This window comes from Lissotriton helveticus, chromosome 6 (genome assembly GCF_964261635.1).
Source record: "Lissotriton helveticus chromosome 6, aLisHel1.1, whole genome shotgun sequence".
NCBI classification, from domain to species: domain Eukaryota; kingdom Metazoa; phylum Chordata; class Amphibia; order Caudata; family Salamandridae; genus Lissotriton; species Lissotriton helveticus.
This window is the reverse complement of record NC_136067.1, coordinates 1,411,699,234-1,411,720,536: the sequence shown is the minus strand read 5'-3', so window position 1 is coordinate 1,411,720,536 and position 21,303 is coordinate 1,411,699,234. Positions and strand designations below refer to the sequence as shown.

General features: G+C 43.1%; 1 protein-coding gene across 1 annotated transcript in view; it reads left to right on the top strand.

Annotated features, from left to right (window-relative positions):
• FNDC1 (fibronectin type III domain containing 1) overlaps nucleotides 1-21,303 on the top strand; it is a 1,317,427-nt gene that overhangs the window by 1,261,013 nt on the left and 35,111 nt on the right. The window contains exon 18 of the mRNA XM_078649203.1: nucleotides 20,840-21,001. Coding sequence (XP_078505329.1) covers nucleotides 20,840-21,001 — 162 coding nt within the window. The remainder of the gene's footprint in view (nucleotides 1-20,839; nucleotides 21,002-21,303) is intronic.

Genomic DNA, 21,303 nt, shown 5'->3' with positions numbered 1-21,303 from the left:
AGATAAATTCAGAAGAGCTTCATGGTGTGAAGGAGAGAGGACATCTAGACAGCGGCAGGCATAGCAGCAGGCAAGGAGAGAGAGAGAAGACGTTGGAGAGCAGAAGACAGAGTAGGAGGTATGGAGAGTAAGAACTTTGGAAGGTCCAACCAAATGTACGAGCCACAATCTACGGTAAGTTTCTGGGGCACAGAGATCTCACAAAGCAATGGCAAAGTGAGTAATTGCCTAGGAGAGCCACCCACCAATTGGACGCCTAATTGGGTCACCCAAAAGTTCCAATTTAAGAAACTGGATTGTTGGTTGAGGGAGGTGTGAGCCCTTCTCAGGCAACAACCTCAATCCCTGTCCGTGTGTCGCCTGTGCTTAACCATCTGGTTGCTTGGCACAAAAGTAGTCAGGCTAAACTTAGAGAAAATGTGTAAAGTATTTATGCAGCAGTGAAACAGTAATACAAGGAAAACACATGGCAAGAAAAAAATTAAAATGTAATAAATTATTTAACACCAAAATGACAAAAAGTCTAATCAGTAGAATTTGAGTTATGAACTTTAAAGTTTTTAGTACAGTCTAGGGCTCAAAAGAGCAAAGTGCCAGCTATGGGCCTCTAGTCAGACGCGATCAGGGAAAAATTGAAAGTTATGGCAGCTCGCAATGAAGTTCGGTTCAGATGCATGCAGTGGATTGGGCCCAGTCTCTGCTTACCTTTGGACTATAGAAGACATTTTAAAGAAAAATGTCTGAGAAGGTAAAGTTCATCAGGGCAAGACAGCCGGTGGTGTCTGAGGAGGAGGCATCTTTGTTGAGGAGCTGCTGGACAAAGTTGCAGTGAAGATTTCGAAGTTTGGACTTAGGGTCTGATTATGAGTTTGGCGGTCAGATAGACCGCCAAACCAACGGTGGTGGTGTGGCAACCGCAGCACCGGCAGTGCAACCACCATATTATGACTTTGGTGGTCAGACCACCATAGGACCACTGTTACAGCCAAGGATCCGCGATTTCTGGTGGTCTTGCAGTGGTCTGAAGCTACACTACGCTGGCAGTGCAGCTGCTGCACCTCCAAGCATATTATGAGCTTCACTGCCCTCCTTTTCATGGCGGTGAGCCCTCCATGAAAAGGGTAGAGGTGAGGAAACTAAGGTGCCCCTTTGTATGGTGAATGCAGGGGAGGCACATGGTGTGCCCACCCATCTTTCTGCAGCCCCAGTCCCTGCACGGCATGGACTTTACAGTCCATGCCATGTTGGAACAAGTTGTGCAGGTCCCACAGTGATGCCTTTCTAAGGCTCTCCTATGAGCCTTTAAAAAGCACTACCATGGGCCAGCTGCTGCAGGACTGCCCGCCCAGATTACAACTTGTAACCCGGCGGGTGGTGGTGGAGTTTGAAGGTGGTGTGGGAGCGGGTGGTGGTGTACCGCCCGCTCCGACCCACCAAACTCATATTCAGGCCCTTAGTCTCTTTTTAAGAAGTGGAAAATCTCCAGCGGGCCGAAGCTGTATCGGCTGTTTCCAATGAGTGCTCAAGAGGCCGAATTCCCCTCCAAAAGTAGGCTGCTGAGCAGAATGTGCTTCTATGGAGGAAAACATAGTGGGAACTACCGCAATTTCCAGCCAACAAGTGATGCACCTAGGGCAGATCAGCGAGCAGTTAGTTTGAGGTCTCCTGTCAGTTTTCAAAGCTTTTTTCGCAGAAAATTTAGCAGTCTCAAGTTTTGGATTTTGGCAGGCTAGGCACTTTAGCACCATCTCCAAGGGTCCAATACTTACTGGGGGTGCAACACCTGGAGGGTCAGGAGTCTCTTCAGACTGAGTCCAGTGCACTTTGCAAGTTGTTGGAGTTTTTTTGTCCCTGTCGCTCTGAACAGGAGGCCATCAAACCTGTCCTTGGATACACTCTGGTGATCCTTGGCTCAAGCAGAAAAAGCAGGTCTCAATCAATAGGGCAGTTCTCTGTGGCACAGAGCAGGCTTCAGGTAGCATGGCAGTCCTCTTGGAGCAGCAGGACAGTCCTTTGAAGTACACAGCAGGCCTCAGGTAGCAGGGCAGTCCTCTGAGAGTCCACAGGTCCAGAGGTGAACTGAAGAGTGGATCTAAGGGCACTATTGTTATTCCTGGTGCCAGTTTTGAGGTGGAAAAAACTTCTGGAGTCCCCCCCCCCATAGATGGTTTTGGAATTTTCTGCATCCCTGCCCAATCTTTGTGCATGGCTTAAGTTAGCTCATTTGAAATGTAAGTGTGGCTTTCCACGGCTTCGCCCCTCCCATCTGGTCAGGAAGACCGATCCTGCATATCCCCAGTTCCCTTATGTCTCACCAGCTGGGAGGAATACCCAAAGGCCAACTGCCAACTTCACATAGTCATGTGACCCAGGATACAGGCTGCATGCACCAAATTGTTAGGACAAGAAAATGATAGATTTTGAAAAGTGGCATATCCATCAGTGTGACTTAAAACCCACCTTCACCATTAAAAATGATTTAAAATTACAATGCTTTAAACACCAAACATGACATTTGCAGGGAGTGCTGCATGACATTGTTGATTTCATCGCACCCCCGCTGTCCACGCTGCTTAACAACATGTTAAATACCGGCAGGTCTCCTACTGAACAAAAAAAGCTTCCATTCTGCCACTTCTAAAAAAAGGCACTGTGACGCAGCGGAAGAAAAAAACTTACTGCCCGATATCAAGACTTCCATATTTAGTGAAAGTACTAGAAAGACATCTTAACATTTCTCTCTCCAACAGTTTGGACCAGAATGGCAGTTTAGATACCCCCCAGTTTGGCTTTAGAAAAGCCCACAGTACTGAAACTGTGTTGGTCACAGTATCAGAGGAGGCCCAGGCAATCCTTGATCATGGAGATAAGACTGTGATGGTCCTTTTAGGCCTATCTGCAGCTTTTGACACGCCGAACCATGAGATATTTAAGCAGCAATTGATGTAGATAGGTGTCCAAAGCTTTCTGAACAAAAGGGAGCAAAATAGTCAGCTTGGGAGATACTAGTTCTAAGTCATTTTCTCTACCATGTGATGTTCCACAAAGACGCGGGGCTAATTCCCCCACGGCGTGGGGCGGGGGTCGGCGCCGCGTACTTATGACGAGTCCAGCCCGTCATGCTGCATAGTGGAGCTGTGCCTATGACGAGCTGGACTTGTCATGACTCCACCCACTCCTTCAGAACGCCCGCACAGGTGGGGAAATCGCCGAGCAGGGGCGGGCGGCAGTTATGACAAGCTCAGCTCGTCATGAGCACAGCTCCACTGTGCCTCATGACGAGCTGAGGTCGTCATAAGCATCGAAGGGGTTAAGCCCCACATTATTTAATATATATGTGGGTCCACTTATGAGTCTGATAACATTGTTCGGTTTTTCCACAGTGTCTTACACGAATAACATCCAAATCATCATTCAGATAAAGCTAGACGCCTGCAATGCCCTTTATGTTGGAGCCCAGGAGTCTGTTTTGGGAAGACTCCTGAGACTACAAAATGCAGCAGTCTGGGTTCAGAAAAAGATCAAACGGTTTGAATCGGTCTCCCAAAAACTCCACTGGCTACCCATTAAAAAAGAGAGTTGCCTTCAAGGCTCTCTGTATAGCACATAAGTCACTTTACCATCAGGGCCCTGATTTCCTCAGAAATACATTTTCATAGTACATCCCAAATAGGTCTCTGTGCTCAGCAACAGCCAAGAAAGTGTCTTTCCCTTTCATTCACTAAGCCTCCTGGGGAGGCAAAGCTTCTCCTGTGCCACTACTCGCCTCTGGAATCAAAAGCCAAATCATCTAAGGAATATGTCTAACTTCCTGGCTTTTAGAAAGTCCCTAAAACTTGGGTGTTAACTCTCGCTCTGTAGACCTATTATTTATGGCTTCCCTCTTAATACTATAGGCAGTACCACGAAGATGCCTTAGGGCAAATGCCGCGCTTTACAAAATTTAAATCAAACCAAACAAAAGTTAGTACTTATTAATTGTTATCCTTTAAGAGAGGTGGGTCGCACAGTAGTGAAAAACACATTTTTTTGATTTTCACTATCAGGACATTAATACAGTGCCCCCTGCCAAATGGGCTGTTTAGGACCGGCCTAGGAGTGACTTGTATGTATTAAAAATTGTGTTTTAGGCTTGTCAAATTGGCAGTTTGAAACTGTACACATGCTGCAATGACAGGCCTGAGATGTTTTAAAGGGCTACTTAAGTGGGTGGCACAATAGGTGCTTCCGGCCCATTAGTAGCATTTAATTTACCAGCCCTGGATATGTGGTATATCACTTTCTAGAGACTTGTGATTTAAAAATAGACTAAATAGGCATAAGCCAATTTAACCATATTTTAGGGAGTGAGCACAAGATCTTTATCACTGGTTAGCAGTGATAAAGAGCACAGAGTCCAAAGGCCAACAAAAACAAATTCAGAAACACAGTAGTGGGGAAAGCAAAAGGTTTGGGAGAAACAACCCTAAGGCTGACAGGTCTAACAACCACCATAATAACTGTACATAAAAAAACAATAATTTAAAAAAATGTAATCATCACCAACTACCTGAGAGTGCTAGGGTTATGATTGGGCAGCCAGGGCTCTCACACTAAGCTCCTTTCACAATCTCTTCGTTAACTCTATCTACCACCCTCTAACTCTCTTTCTATGCTTCACTTTCTGTCTGACATGTCTACTTATTGCTACTTACCTATCTTGCTCTCACTTCCTTTCTCTACATCTCTATCTAACCACCCCATTCTCATGCTACCTAAGTTCCCTCTACACCACCTCTACCTCATCTTTCTGCCAATATACCTCTATGCATCCCGCCTCTTATTACCTCTCTCACAATATAACCTCTCTCCACAAGACTCTCTGTGCTTATCTTTCCATATTTACCTCCCTATCCCACTTTCTATACAACTCTCAGATCGCCTCACCTATGTGTCTGCACCTCACTTCTCTTTTCCCATCTCACCTCCCTATATCTTTCCTTCCCATATCTACTTAAGCTTTCTCCAAAAGTTCACCTCTCTGTTTACCTCACCTTTTTTACCTCACCTCTCTCTCTCTCTCTTGCCATATCTCTAGAACTCAGTGGCGACTCCTCCGCTGATGCGGGGGAGAGTCCCCACACTGTTTTAAGCAGGGCAAGGAAAAATAATATGATAATAACTCAATGTATTAGCATTTTATTTTTTCTTGTTCCGTCTGCGGAATCTTTAGGAGGCGGGCGGGGCAGCTCTGCTGACAGAGCAGGGAGGAGAGGAGTGGTTTTCACTCCCTAAGTGTCTATGAATGTTTGGGCGGCCGTCTCAGGGGTGTATGTGTGCATGGGAATGGTACAATACAGGGATAATGCAGTACTGAGCAGGACATGCATGGTGAGTTCATGTTCTGTGTGTAAATGTGCCTCGAAGTGGTACAGTGCATGAAGAATGTAGTTGTGTGCAGTGTTGGCAGGGTAAACACATGTGCTGGATATATGTGGGCCTATCAGTGCTACAGTACATGAAGGATGCAGTGCTATGAAGTGCATGCATTCTAAATGTATGTGTGGGGTGTATATGTGCCTGTGAGTGGTACTGCACATGAAAAATACAGTGCTGTGTAGTGTGTGTAGGTTGCATACATGCACTGGGTCTACGTGAGCCTGTGGGTGGTATAATACATGAAGGGCCCTGGTTTTCATTTTGGTAGACGCAGGCATGCAAGGTTGAACATGGAGAGGAGGTGAATCCCCCAGACGGGTTGGTGTATTGCTGCATTCCTGTAAGCTGGGTGGGACTTACTAGAGAGGTGAAAATGGGTAAGAAGTTATGGGTAAGATGGTCAACAGTAGTAAGATGTATGATGTCACCTATTATGTAATTTGAGATTTCATCAGTGATGACATCAATGGTGTCATTTAACATGCCAGGAGTGAAGAAATATGTGAGGCCATAAGCAGTACATGACAAGTTATGATTAGCTTACTAATTCCATCTAGCGAATTTCAGTTGTTTTTAGGTTTTCTTTTGGAACCATAAATGCACTTTAAGTGTCTTTTTGCTGTGAATTTCAGAGGGTTTTAAACAATCACTATAGTGTTATGAGCAACAATAGCTTCACTTTGACCCTTTATTAACAGTAATTTCTGCTGTTTTAATCATATTTAACATGAAAGTGTTTTTGCACCTTCACCTAAGATAAAGTCTAGCCACAGTTCTAAAACATTTAGGGCCTGGCTAATAGGGAATGGGTGTGATGTCTGTAGAAAACGTTTGTAGAAAAACTAACTGTGAAAAAGTGGATTATTAGTTGGGTTGTATGGTAGTCCTCCATGAGTAATAGTGTTATCATTCTTGTAACGTCCATTAAAGGTTTCAGTAGTTTAAACCTGGGCTCAACACCTGGTAGCTATGGCTCAGAGCAGACAGGCTTAACTCCAGAAACTGTGTGCAGCATTTAGAAGTACCATAACCGTTAAAAAGTCAAAAACACAACACAATAAAAGTCCCTCTCTAAAACAAAAAGAGACAAAAATGACAAAGGTCCAAGAAGTAGAACTGGACCATGGGTAATCACCTGCTGGGTCGTCCAGGTCAATAGATACCTTCTTAGAACCAGTTCTAGACATTTATGGGTCTTCAACAGGTTTGTTGTCATCGAAGGAGGCAGGCAGAGGCCAAAGCAGGGCTTGACGGCAAAGGGTTGCTGCAAGACGGAGTCCCAATGTGGTCATTGACAAGGAGGGCAAAAGTTTGGGTTTCCCAGCTCTGGGGTGTTCGGCGTTGATTGAGTTCTTGTTGACAGTGACATAGTGAAATCTGCAGGATGGAGCCGAAGTGGTGTTGGCGTCAATGTACTCCAGCATCGAGTGGAAAACAAAGCATAAGCTATGCACCCTCAGCAGATAGGCTTGTCTATTTAGTCCTTGTCTTCTGTTGGTTCTCCTGGCATCCTTGCAAAAAATGTTGCCAACGTTTTGAAGTCCCAGCTTTTAGGATTCAGCAAGAGTACACTCTGGCACTTATCAAACACTTATCTAAAAATACCAGGTCCTTAGGGACACCACTTAGGGGTCAGAACTCACTTGCGTAGAACTCACAGGTTGGCTCCAGGCCATGTCTAGCTGTTTCAGGAAAGTGAGCTTCTTGCAACTTTTGTATCCCAGTAGCATAACAGGAGGTCAACCAACTAACACCTAGAATTGACTTCTCAGTCCTAATCAGTGACGGCTGCCGTCAATCGAACCTGGTGCGGAGGTGCAGGGGGGAGTGCATGGGGGGGAGAGGGGCTGGGAAGTAAAACATATTTTTTAAAACACATACCTGCTGCTACGCTCCTGCTGTGGCCTCATTGCTCTTGCAAGTAGATGGGCCTGAAAGCACAGGCTCCCCACCCAATACAGATGCTGCTCTCATGGTATGAGAGTGTTGTAGCTTATATCTTCCTGCTGCTCAGCTAGAATGCATGTGTTGTGGAATGTTGGATGGGTGGAATGCTTGTGGTTTGTGAATGTCAGTTGGGTGAGGGCTGAGCAGCAGGACAGCTGCTCCTGATGGGGTTTTCCTATCTTTTATCATAACAACTTATCTTAAATAAAGTAACTTGAATTATCTATCTTGAAGTATCCATCTTCTTTCTGATTACATCATTTGGCGATGTTTTGAAGGAGAATCCACACGTGCAAATTAAAAGAAATGAGAAGCCCAGGAGTTCTGTTAAGAAAACTTGAAGAGAAGTTCAAGCTTGAAGGTTAAGGAAACTTGAAAAGTAAAGAAAATCGAATCAAGGGGAATTTCGAAGTAAATGAACTTTAACAGTGATTTAAAGTGTGTATGGAACACTGTCTGGCAATTGAACCCCATCAGTGACCCGGACATCAGTCGCCCTGAAACCCAGGTTTGCCAGATCCATCAGCGTGTTATTTGTTTATTGTTCGGGGGCAAAAAATCGAGCCTCGGCGTAATTTACGTTATGGCAGTTATCCAGTGTTTGTTGGGAGCTTAAGCATGGATGAGCTGTCACATGGTTTGAAAACATCAGATTGTACAAAAAGCGGGGATCGAGCATATGTGCTGCCTAGAGATTCTTGAGAAAAATCGGACACTCTTATATGAACTAAACTAAATTGAAATTAAAGAGTGAGGAGGCGTGCACCTATGTTGTGGACGTAGGAAGAGGAGACAGCGATGTGGTGTCCGTGCAAGATACTCTGACAGTTAAAGAAAGTTAAAAAAAAGGAAATTTGATGTATACTTTATTCGGAGTCATCGTTATAAAACAAGCCTGTTGTATTTCAGTGGTTTTGATCGTTACCTTAAGCAAGGCGAGTAATGATTTCTGTTTCCATTCAAAAAATAATCTGCACGAGGCGGTCTCAGTGGCCTTCAGCGTCATCCTCTGTGACGAAGCGTTCTCTCTAATCACGCCTTACTCTTTTGCGGCATTACATGGTGCAAGTTTGTGCCGTGAATCAGCCGACCCTACGTCGATGTGCGTGCCTCCATTTTGTAAATGGTAAACCAAGGCATACATCGGTAAATATTGCCGTCGCTGCTGTCAAGAAGAAGTTTACCATGAGTGTTGCTGCTCTGTGTGAAGGAAAGGGTACTGACATTGCTTCGTTTTATAGTGAGTGTTGCTTACAGGAGTATCTGAGATGTGTATACATATTTCGTGATGTTCACCGCAACACTTACAATTGCATTGCATATTACTCAGAGAGTATTGATGGTGGGTTTAGAGTCCCAGTAACCAGTACGGCAACAGCGTTCATATAAAGTTTATAAACAACGACTAAGAGCCTGGAACGAGATTAAATAGAACAATGTTTTTGGTATTGGAAAGCTGGTTTGTGGGCACAGTAATGCTGTAACATGACAAAGGTCCCGGTAGTCGGAAAGGACAAAGGTCCTGTAATGGAAGCTGGTTGGAGAGCCCAGAAGAAGTCGAAAAGGACAAAGGTCCCTGTAATGGAAGCTGGTCGGAGGGCCCAGAAGAAGGCGAAAAGGACAAAGGTCCCTGTAATGGAAGCTGGTCGGAGAGCCCAGATGAAGTCGAAAAGGACAAAGGTCCCTGTAATGGAAGCTGGTCGGAGAGCCCAGAAGAAGTCGAAAAGGACAAAGGTCCCTGTAATGGAAGCTGGTCGGAGAGCCCAGAAGAAGTCGAAAAGGACGTCATGTTGTTAGTCCACTCTTGTTTGTGTTATGTATGGGGTGACTGCGGTATAGTCTCTCAGTTTTGATGTAGTTTGGTAGCAGGTGAATAAGTCACCAAGTGCTGTCCCACAACAAGTGTTGTGTATGAGTGGTTTGGACACTCATTAGCTCGTGTATGCACGTGTCTGAGGTGTGCATGTGTTTCCTGGCGCATGAATGAGTTATGTGACTGCTCATTCTGTGTTTGAGGTGTGCACGTTGGTAAATGGCGCATGAATGAGTTATGTGACTGCTTGTTCTGTGTCTGAGGTGTGCATGTGGTTTCCCGGCGCTTGAATTAGTTATGTGAGTGCTTGTTCTGTGTCTGAGGTGTACACGTTGTTTCCCGGCGCTTGAATGAGTTATGTGAGTGCTTGTTCTTGGTCTGAGGTGTGCACGTTGTTCCTGGCGCATGTATAAGTTATGTGAGTGCTTGTTCTGTGTCTGAGGTGTGCACGTTGTTTCCCTGCGCTTGAATGAGTTATGTGAGTGCTTGTTCTTGGTCTGAGGTGTGCACGTTGTTTCCTGGCACATGAATGAGTTATGTGAGTGCTTGTTCTGTGGATGAGGTGTGCACGTTGTTTCCCTACGCATGAATGAGTTATGTGAGTGCTTGTTCTGTGTCTGAGGTGTGCACGTGGTCAGTGTCTGAGGTGTTCATGTTGTTTCCTGATATATAGGGTGTTAAGATTTGTTCCTGTGTGTCTTGCTTGTTGTACTGGTCTGGCCAACTGGTATGATTTGTGACTTATGGACGTAAGATGTAGGATAGTTGTTTATTTCAGGAAGCAACGTGACGCTCTCTCAGATGTAGTGTGCGAGACGAGATGTTATATTACATTTCAGTGTGTATCAGTATGGGAAGTGACAGGATGTATCTTCTTGTGTCAGTTTGATGTTCGTGTCACTGGTTGTGATGCGAGGTATGAGGAAGTCTATCGTATATTGATTATATTGCACACTTTTTATTTGTGCAGTGTTTAAAATTTATTGAATCCATTGACCATATGTACTCGCTGTATTGTCTTTATTTTACTGACCAATTGTACTAGACATGTTGTCAATGTTTTATTTGATTCTTTTAAATTCCCCAACGAAGCGAGATATGTTGTATCTTATATCTTCCTGCTGCTCAGCTATAATGCATGTGTTGTGGAATGTTGGATGGGTGGAATGCTAGTGGTTTGTGAATGTCAGTTGGGTGAGGGCTGAGCAGCAGGACAGCTGCTCCTGATGGGGTTTTCCTATCTTTTATCATAACAACTTATCTTAAATAAAGTAACTTGAATTATTTATCTTGAAGTATCCATCTTCTTTCTGATTACATCAGAGAGCAGCACCAGGCTTGGTCTCAGCGGCCTTGTTTGCTGCTCAGACAGTGCAATGGAGCCTGCAGCATTTCTCCAACCGGGCTGTACAATGCAGCTGGGTTGGAGAAACATAATTGGGCATGTCTGTTTGGCCAGCCTAGGATGGCCGACCAAACAAACATGCGCACTTATAAGTTCCCACCACTCCTGCCTGTCATGGCACAGCCCGGCCCTTCCCGCTCTCACTTAAACAGCGCAATAAGAATTTTTTAATATTGTTTTATCACCTGCTGGCAGTGGGGTGATGCTCCTCTGCCATTACGAAGGAGCCGCCCCGGTCCTGATTGAAAGTGGGAACAGGTCCGGTCCTTAGGGTTCTCCTCATAGGTCATAACAGCAGGTGCAGTCCTTCTTCTGTAGATCCCAATGCCTCCTCTCACTCCTAATGTGTTTCATGCATGTTACCACAAACAATGGTGTTCGCATGTCATTGGTGTTTCTTCAGTGGTTTTACGTCCTCCCTTCCTACTTTTTAGGTGTAGTTAACGTATGCATACGCAACTTCTTTGCCACTACCACTGATATCTGATTATTAGGCTGCTGTGTTGTTGCCTTTGAAAGCTGATCTGCTCCATTTTTTGAGAAAGTCGAGTATCTGGACAACAAAATGTAAAAAATCTGCAGATTGTCACGCTCCATCCTCTGAGCAAGGCCCAGCAGGCAAGTTCTGATAATCTAACACTGGGGTGAGGCCACAACTCTAGCACCATGCACTCACAGACCGTCAGCCGAAAGTTTAATATGTGCTACACACACACTAAAGTCTGTTGCTCAGGAAAATCAACTCACTCATGTAGTTTATACCATGCAATACCCAGGTTAAGTTTTTTGTGAATTTAATGGGATACCCTTGTGCTTATTACCTGCCTGCTTTCTTAATACCTGGCTATACAATACTGATGAGCCCTAATAAAGCCAAAACTGGTCTTGGGTTGCTTGTGTTCCGGTTCGGGTCCAAACTTGGATAACATTGTGTGCAAAATAACAATGGACCAAGCAATTGCTAGTGGCTCAGAATAATTCAAGCATTTCTTCCATAATTTTTTTGTATCCTTCAATGTTTTCTTAATAAGCCATTTAAGAGAAGCTTCACTTTGCCTAAATCCTCAAACAACTCTTGAATGATTATAAAATCTTGAAACGTGTGCTAAGATCATGGAAGTTTTCAGAGGCTTTTTAAGTATTCACAAACGAAAATGCCTAGTTCTAAGTGAGACTTTGCTTTCTGTCAGCAATGGTTCTAGGTTGCCACAAATAAATCCCATGCATAGTCTATAAATCTTACAAATTCTGTGGAGTAGTCACCATTGTATCAAGTTTCGGATAGCTTGTATTTCTGAGAAACCAAGAAAACACTTAGAACCCAGACAATTTTAAAAAGTGCATAGTACAACTCCCGATACAGTAAATATATTCAGGCATGGTTCCATTTTTTAGATTTGGTCCCCTATGCATTCACCTCCTATCTTGATTTGACCTTTGTCCAAATTCCATGTCCTCACTGTTTGCTTCCATTCTTAAGTTCTGTCTACTAAACAACTGGGTATCTTAAAAATTCTTAAGCAGAAAGTTAGCTGGAGCAAGTCTAAGTGCTGAACACAACAGGCTAATCAAAAGAGCACTGCAATTTACAAAAACATGTTATAGAGATACCCTTTAAATATTTCTCCCATAATTGGTAACTTAAAAGAAACGTGCCAAATCATTATTCTACAAGATTCATGGGCCTGTCTCTACCATAATGGAACTTCAAAAAATGCAGCCTTATGTAGATTTTTTTTACTTGGGTTTACATCTTACAATAAAACAACAAATCTTCATGTTAGAACCCATTTCAGCCAGCCACAGAGCAAAAGGGTTTATTTGGCCCAATGGTGGGGGTTGAGGTCTTTTCTCAATCCCTACCAGTAACATCATGGTATGCCTCTCTAGTAGTCTGAGTCTTATGGATCTACTTTGACTACTATTTAAAGTCAATAGAGTTTCAGCACTACTGAACTAAATTCGCAACAAGTTTCCCTGGTGCCGACAGGTCTCAAACCAGTCTTACCTGCACTGGGTGGTGTGTGGAGCATCTGGAGTAGCTGAGTACACCCCATCTGTGTGTGTTTGGAGCAGCTGAGTTCAGTTGACTCTGCCACACATAGCCCAGGCTGCAGCACTCGGTGTTTATAGAGTCCCTCACGTGCATTCCTGCTCCCAAAGCGACAGAAGGGTTTCTGTGGCTCATCCTACAGAATAAATGCCCAGTTCATTTCCCAGTGGGAGATGGTTGAGATAATCCTTACAAGGGTCCCTGGCCTGGGTGATGATGCACAGGTAATCCCATAACGTCCTAACTCCTCCAGTGGGGATGTCAGAAACGGCCACAGTTCATAAAACTCCTGGTGTCCCCCCTCTGGTTTATGGAATAACCCGATGGGTGCTGTTAAATCTTTGGCGGCGGCCCCTTCCGGCATATGGAGTCTTGGCCCACTACTGCACAAGGATATGACCCATACTGCAAGGCAGTCTTTTTCACAGTGGCCTCTCTGGGCCTATAGGGTTGCCGACTGAGCACTATGAACCGGGTCTGGCCTGATCATGCTCACTTCATGTCAGCCGTCCCATGGCATTCAAGGGCCATTGACGTTATCCTGCACACGGACAACAACCAGATTCCTGCAGCTGTTTCTTCACAGCTCACAGAGGAAGTTCACTCCACAGGGCTCTCCACTGGACCTTGCTTCCTCCAATGCTCTCTTATTTCTCACTAGGCACACTGACATAGCCAAGCAGGTAGAAGCTGGTGCTCCAGGGCAGATGGTTTTAGATTCCCTTGGTGAAGCCCCCTCACCCAACAGGGAAACTAGTAGGCCTTGGCCCCCAGTCTTGGTCATAAGCAGGAGCTTTGCAGAGCTTTCCCTCCTCACACAGCTCGTCTGGCTGCTTGGCATATGAATATGTTTGATATTTCAATCTCCCCTTTTTATACTTCATTTCCGTTAACAAATGTGAAATAGGCTCTGAGTCTTTGAAGTTGTATGTTGGGGTTTTCCTTTTTTTGAAGTGTCAACTCCTCTACTCTCTATTCCTCAAGAAAAGCGGTCTGTCACAACAGGGGTGTCTCCAAGTCCGGAGCTGATAGTCCCGCAACACAGTTCATGGGAGTGACTAGAGTTCACATCCAGATATCAGCCACAGTGATATGTGAATCTGATATTTAGCCCAGGGCCCAAGCCCTATTCTTTATGATTCTCCTTTCAGCCGTATCTCCTTCTTGAGCTGTGCCCAGGCCCCTCCCTTGTGACTTCTGACTGAATCAAAGAGCACCCTTTGAAGTGTACAGAAGGAGCCATGCCCTCCCCTCTCCAGTGAGTCTCATTCAGCTTACACACACATATATATATATAGCCTCCCTACTCAGTACTTGACATTATAAACAAAAAAACTCAGGTCAACAAAATGCATCAGATAGCAATCATCCACAGAAAGCAGATTACTGCTATTTTATCTTATATTTCAACACCTTTGTGTCAAAATTATTTGGCACTCACCAACATGTGGTGGAATGCTTAATCTAAGGGCCCAATCCTTACCCCTCAAATATTTGTGTTAAATGACAATGGGCTCCCTCAGAATATGGAGCTCCTAGTTTGGGTTGAGTGTGATTCCACCGCTCACCTACCACACTAGTGTCTAGGTGTGCAGCAACAAATATGTGGGTCACAACATGTTGAACAATTAAGGTCACTGTGTATTTGTCCTGAAGAGGGCCATTGGAATAATTTTGGATGCCAAAATACATCCACACATATAAGACACAGCAGACTTAGATGAACATTGGGCAAAAATGCTAACTTGGGAAGGGCCTGGTTTGTATATCAGAGACTGTGCTGCATGCTTCCCCCTATTACTTAATATTTATGTAAGGGATATTGCTGTATAGCAAGGTTGTTGAGTTAGAATTCTCTTTGATGTTGTGTGGCAAGCACAATGGTTGCCTGTTTCATGCAGAGAACTTGGGGTCCATTATGATGTCGGGCGGATCGCCACCGCCCGACTGGTGGTGGCGATCCACCTGACATCTTTCTCCGCCTGCCCGCGATTTACCCCAGCCATATTACAATGGCGGGTTACAGCGGCAGACGGTAAGACCGCCCACCGCTTTTCTGCTAGTCTGATTGCTGGCCGGGTGGAAAATGCACACAATATGGTGGCTGTGCCTTGCAGGCACCGCCATCCATATTATGATGCCTGCGGTGTGTATGCCTTTCCATGGCGGAGACTCGGCCATAGAAGGGCATACAGTAAATGGCTATGGGGGCCTTTTGCGGGTGGGGGGTGGAGGGGGGTGGCTGCACTTGGGGGTACCCCCCCACATTGGCATGCACAAGGTGGCAGGCACCGCGCAGTGCCTGTCACGTTGTGCATGCCAATGCACAACATGCAAATTTGACATTGCCGCAGGTGCTGCTTACAGCACCGCCCGTGGCAGTGTAAAAGATGTGGGATGCGACCACCAGGGTGGCGGTTGCATCCTAATTGGCCTCATGGGACCGCTGCACCTCTGGCGGTCGGTCCCGTTTTCCTTTACGTGGCGGGCAGACAAAGTCTACCCACCATCGTAATGGGGCCCTAGATTCTGATGCAACAGGATGCTGCCGGGCTTGCAAAGGGCTATTACATTTCTTCATTGTTATGCAGACAAAAACACTCTTAGAATTGACTTGGACAAAAAGGGCAATTATTTTTGCCTGTTATTTGGGTGCTTTAAAGCTGGTTGTAGCTACCATTCATAAATATTTTGGCCTGCAGCTGGATCATGGCTGAAGTTTGATGTTTCACTGTAAGTAGTGATCTGAGGACTAATTGTTGGTTCTCGCCCTAGCTTTAATTGGAAACATTGATGTTATTTAATTCTAATATTTAAGAAGGTATATTTGGCTAAGATCTTTGCTTTCTTAGGACATGTGGTTGCAATACACTTTCCATCATGATGCACTTGAGGCTGTAGTATGGAGATATGAGTTTATCCTTGGTAGTGGTGTATCATTTTATCATTGTATAATTTTAGGCCATTAGGTTTGAACTCTCCGTCAAATGTTCATAGGAATGTTCCTATACATCTCCTGACATGATGTTTCATCTAATTGAAGTGAGCTGAGGGAATTTGAATGATCCTTCTTGGATTGTCTGCAGAGCTGGTATTCATCCTTTGAGTCATTGGCTTACTTTAAATATTTCAAAGCCAGCCTATTCCTTATAGTTAATTTAAATTCCATATGAATGGCTGCATATAAAAGGATCCAGGACAGCTGGTTGCTGTCATCGCAAACCAACCCATTTTCTCAATGTACATCTATTATTTCAATCCTGTGTCCAGCACAGTCCTATATTTATTTGGGCTTATGGCCCAGTGAAAGGCGTACATTTACAATGTTTAAGTTTGGGATTCTTCCATTTCTTTCAATTATGGGGCCTGGCCTACCATTAGTATGGTGAGAATGATGTGTCGACTCTTTAAGAGTGAGCCGTGTACAAAGTATCTTGCCTGACCAAGGTGTGTCAATAGTTGGTAACCGCCAAGTGGGTTATGAAGCATTGCCTAATAAGATGTCATGCTAGCAAAATGCATGCCTATTCCTCCGGAATTATGTGCAACAGCTGCTGTAGAAGGTAGTTTGTGGCGCTTGTACTGGTTACATAAGAACAGTGTATTGTGCTTGAATTATGATTATGGTATTGTTGTTATTGATCATATATGTTTTATGAGATATTCAAAGATGTGTATTTTTTGTTACTATGTTTTTTGTGAAACCATTGACAATCTTTGCTAATAAAAAAAACCTCCACAATTCAAATACGGAATTACCTGCCTGAGGACCATTGGCAGAAACCCTCCCCCTTTACCTTCTAATCTGTTCTTAAGACTCAGTTCTTCTCACAATATGTACCATTCTAACACTTGTAATTTGCAGGGATCCAAGCGCCTAGATACCTTTTGTGTAGAATTTTGCAATACAAACGCAGTCATCAGCATCATAATAACCAGATGCAGATGTTTGACTATAATCTGCCATTTGCTATTGGCATTGACATTGCGCTTGCATCGCACAAATCCTTGGTGCAAATTTAAGGGATGTATGATGTTACAATGCATACTTTTACAACACATACCTTTACAACACATTTTTTACAAGGCAACATCCATTACAATGCATTCCATTACTACGCATGTCATTTCAATGATTTTTTTTAAAACTACCTTTACAACGCATTCCATTACAACGCATACTACATTTACAACGCATACCATTACAACGCATAACATTTCATTGCATGTTTGGTAAGTATTGGATAGTGTAGGGGTAAAAATTACTATTCTAACTCCAGGGGGTGCAACCGTTGGGTAAGTGTTGGATAGTGTAGGGGTAAAAATTACTATTCTAACTCCAGGGGGTGCAACCGTTGGGTAAGTGTTGGATAGTGTAGGGGTAAAAATTACTATTCTAACTCCAGGGGGTGCAACAGTAGGGTAAGTGTTGGATGGTAATGTTATGCGTTGTAATGGTATGTGTTGGAATGACTGCATTGTAATGACATGCGTTGTAGTGGTATGCGTTGTAGTGTCATGCATTGTTATGGTTGCGTTGTAATGGCATGCGATGTAATGGATGTTGCGTTGTAAAAGTTTTGTTGTATTGGTAGTGCGTTGTAAAAGTTGCGTTGTAAAGGTTGTTTCCCAAATTTAAGTACAAGCAGCACTCGAGTGGATGGACCTTTGTCTCGAATTGAGGCTTAACATCAACAGTTCAACAATGAATCAATAACAGTGAAGCACATTTTACTCCACAAGGACAAACCAAGGGTAGTACATTTGCAAACCATGAAGGTTTATTAGCAGATTAGCACAGTTAAAAACTTAACTCAAGTTAGTCATAGTTCAATAATAAACTTATACATCATAGCTGTGTGTAATTCAAAGCAAGTCAAAATAGCAAATACAAAGAAAACGTATTTAAAGATAGTCATATGCAAATTGAATAAGATTCAATTTCCCCTAAGGAGAACGTCCCTAATGCTAAACTGAGGATTCAAACCAGGATGTGGAAGTTAAGAAACAGATGTCAGCATGTAAAGCCTCTAAAGCTAGAACCAAATGCATCAGGCAAGGAGGAGTAGATTTGCTCAAACATTTAACTCAATGAGCAGGTCAAAAATAAACATGGAGTCCCAAGAAAGTAGAAGAGGTCTCTTCTTTCGAAGGAATTCGAAGGAATAGATAGGAGCATCTGAAATTGACTAGATCAGCAATGCAAAATTAAAACATAAGATTCAGCCAGCAGTTATGCTGCCCACAGTGCACAAGAGGTGGAAAGCAATACAAATTCAGCATCTTTTCGATAAGGTGTATTCGCTCTACTTTCCAGGCATCGTACAAAGGAAGCTCACATCTGCAAGGCTTTCTGGAGATATCTCGTACATTAGGATCTATTACAGTCAGACCATCCCAGGCACAGTTGTAAGAAACCAATTACTCAATTACAGTGAAACCAAGCATAATAAAAAATGCTCATGAAACTAAACAACTGAGGGTTTTCATTAATTCAAACTACTGCAGTTAGCTTGACTTCTGAAACGAAAAGAAAGTGAGCAAAAAATATTTAACTGAAGCCTACATTTATTCCGTCTAACTTGAGGTGAACAGACTTTAATTATGGTTAACTATAACTTGAAAATTACTAATTGTGATTAAACAGCATACAATTACACTTTTAGATATACGCTTATGATGCACATTAGTATATGTTAGACAAAACAAGAAATATTGACATTGCCCCAACTACATTGCTAACACATGCATGCCTTATGGTGGCATGAGTGTTTTTTCTGGGTTTTGTTCAGCTGCAGGGTGTCTTTGATCAGTAGACAAAATTTGGTGTATGTGTGTTGCTTGTATAAACCATATTCCTCTGTATTATTCAGTAGTCGTGTATCTGTAAGAGGAACCTTGCTCACCCACACTTTGTTTTGAGTATTCGGTCCAAAATGCCTTAAGTAACTGAAGTCCTGAGCTATTGTGGAAGATTATTTGGTTTTCAGAGCTGCACTCTTAATTTTCTCTGTTAGTTTTGAGGCGCTACTTGAATTTATCTACTTGAATCCATCATTTTATCTCCGATATTGGTAGAACTTTTCACAACAAAGGAAAATACACTCATTAGTTGAGGAACAAAATAAGTTTTCCCTACCCCTTCCGTCCACATTGTTTAAAAAGTATTGAATGTGAATCAGGGCCGGCTTTAGCGCTGATGGCGCCCAGTGTGACAGTCTTTGTTGGTGGCCCGCCCCATGACCTCCTTCTCCATAAATTCCCTCACTACCACCCTCCAACAGTGCCCCTCATCTCTCCATAGCCCCCCTCTGTCATGTATTTCATGTTTTTATAGGGATACTCGTAGTTCAAAAATACTAATTTCGGTGATCTGCATGGTACATGTTCTTTTCAGCAGGCACATTAACCATCTCCGCTACTTTATTATGAGTCAAAACTGCCACTAGACAAGATCTCACTCTAGCAGATGCATTAATTGCCAGAATTATCTTGATATTTTTATTGTTGCCTGAAAACTGCTGGACATACAAGGAACTCTGCAGAAAGGGTTTGTACACCCATAAGTAATTTGTACAGCTGAGGCCACTGCAGGTAGGAGCGGGGGGGGGGGGGGGGGGGGGGGGTCAAAAGACAGCCATGAGGGAAAATTAAATAAATCATTAATTTTGCCTTGTGGTCGTCTCTCGGAATCCCCCCACCCGGCCCCACAGCCCCACTGCTCTTATCTGCAGCGGCTGCATTTGTAAGCACACCACCACCCCCCTTTGCCCCCAGGTAAGCGCCAGGAACACTTGCTCCATTGGCACCTTCCTAATGTGAATATAAACAATCTCGTCTCCACACTGAACCTTGATGTTATGTTTGAAAACACAAGGTATGCTATAAAGCCTGCAATCCCTGTATAGAAAAAAGGCTCTGTTTTCGGCATGACATAGTCTACTTGTAACATCAGGAGTCACTTGCAATAAGAAAATGACACAGCTTTTCAACTATTCTAACTTATTAGTGTTGATTTGTAATGTTACAATGCCTGTCGCAGAGCCAGAAAAAAGTCTGAAAGGCTGGTTAGATAACTGAATTACAAGTGCTGTATAAATATTGAAAACGAGAACTAGTTTTTCAGGGATGTATGACGTTACAACGCAGGCTATTACAACGCCTGCCTTTACAACGCGGTTTTTACATCGCAATCCATTACAACGCATAGTGCTTTTGGGTGTTGGATAGTGAATAGTTTAATTTACTATTCCAACTCCAGTCTCCGTGGACACTAGGGAAGGTGTTGGATAGTAAATTAAACTTATTCCCTATCCTAGAGCGCCCCCCAGCGCAATGCGTTGTAATGGTTTGCGTTGTAATGACCGCGTTGTAATGGCAGTGCGTTGTAAAAGTTTCGTTGTAAAGGTTGTTTACCGTTTTTCAGCTCTTCTGATCCCTGAATTGAAACCTTACTATCAGAAAGATGCCATTTATTACAGGATGCTTGCTCTTTCACAGTTATAGTTCATTACAGGAAAACAGGACTCTCTGTACACCTTACCACACATTCTGAGCTACATCTTTATTTGAATGTGACCTACATTAAACAGCGTGTAATACATTTTGAAGCAAAGTACCACTTGAATGTTTGGTGTGCTTGATTTCTTGCCATGGGTCCTGGATTTAGTCTACTTAACTGCCTTACACGAAAGAGTCAAATATTTTGAGATTTTTAGGACATGAGTAATGATATGACCATATTAATTCAAAAAGAATAATAATAAGTCTGCCCACATTATAAAACTGTTGCAAGTCACCTCGCTGTTCCCTGACATCTTAAAGCAATTTGGCCTCATGGTTTTTCTACAAAGTCTCGGAACTCCTCAATGACTTGCAATAGACTCATAATATATGGCAGAGGATACTTAATCACATACATATCTACAACATGGCTTTATGCCATTGCATGGACAATTGTATTACTATGTTTCGTCTGAGACATTTTCTTGTTAAACTAACTGTTGTGTCTATTATCATTGGAGGCAAAACAACTCATTTTCATGTACCAGTAAGTTATATATATTTTGGTGTTAGAAAAGAAATGTCCACCCTTAAAGTTGCATTGTGTAATTCAGGTATTTGAGCTCAATACTGATTGATAAAATATCATTATGTTATGATTCCTACCATTATGAATAAGTAATGCCGGTCTTTTTTTCAGGCGGTGAGCCAGTTTGGATCCCTTTTGCTTTCAAATATGATCCTTCTTATGCCGAATGCTATGGAAAACAGTACGTAAAGCGGACGTGGTATCGGAAGTTTGTTGGCGTTGTTCTTTGCAATTCTTTGAGATATAAGATCTACCTCAGTGATAACCTAAGAGGTACTTTTTAATGCTGTCTAAAGAAGTGCTTTTTGTTGATAGTAATATTTTGCAAAGTGAAATGATAAAGTATGTCACTAATTTAAATCTTACATTTAATGTAATTCAATAGAACAAAACAGACGGTCCATATTCTGGCACCTAAATAAACAAAATAATCTGGAGTATAGTTTACCAAATTTCCTCAAGCAAGTATCCTCTTTACACATTCATACATTGCAAGATAATGTATGTTAGATTTGCTCTCCTTTAGGTTAAACTCTGTGTTCTAAACCTCGTAGAGGTCTTCCTTCATTACGGAA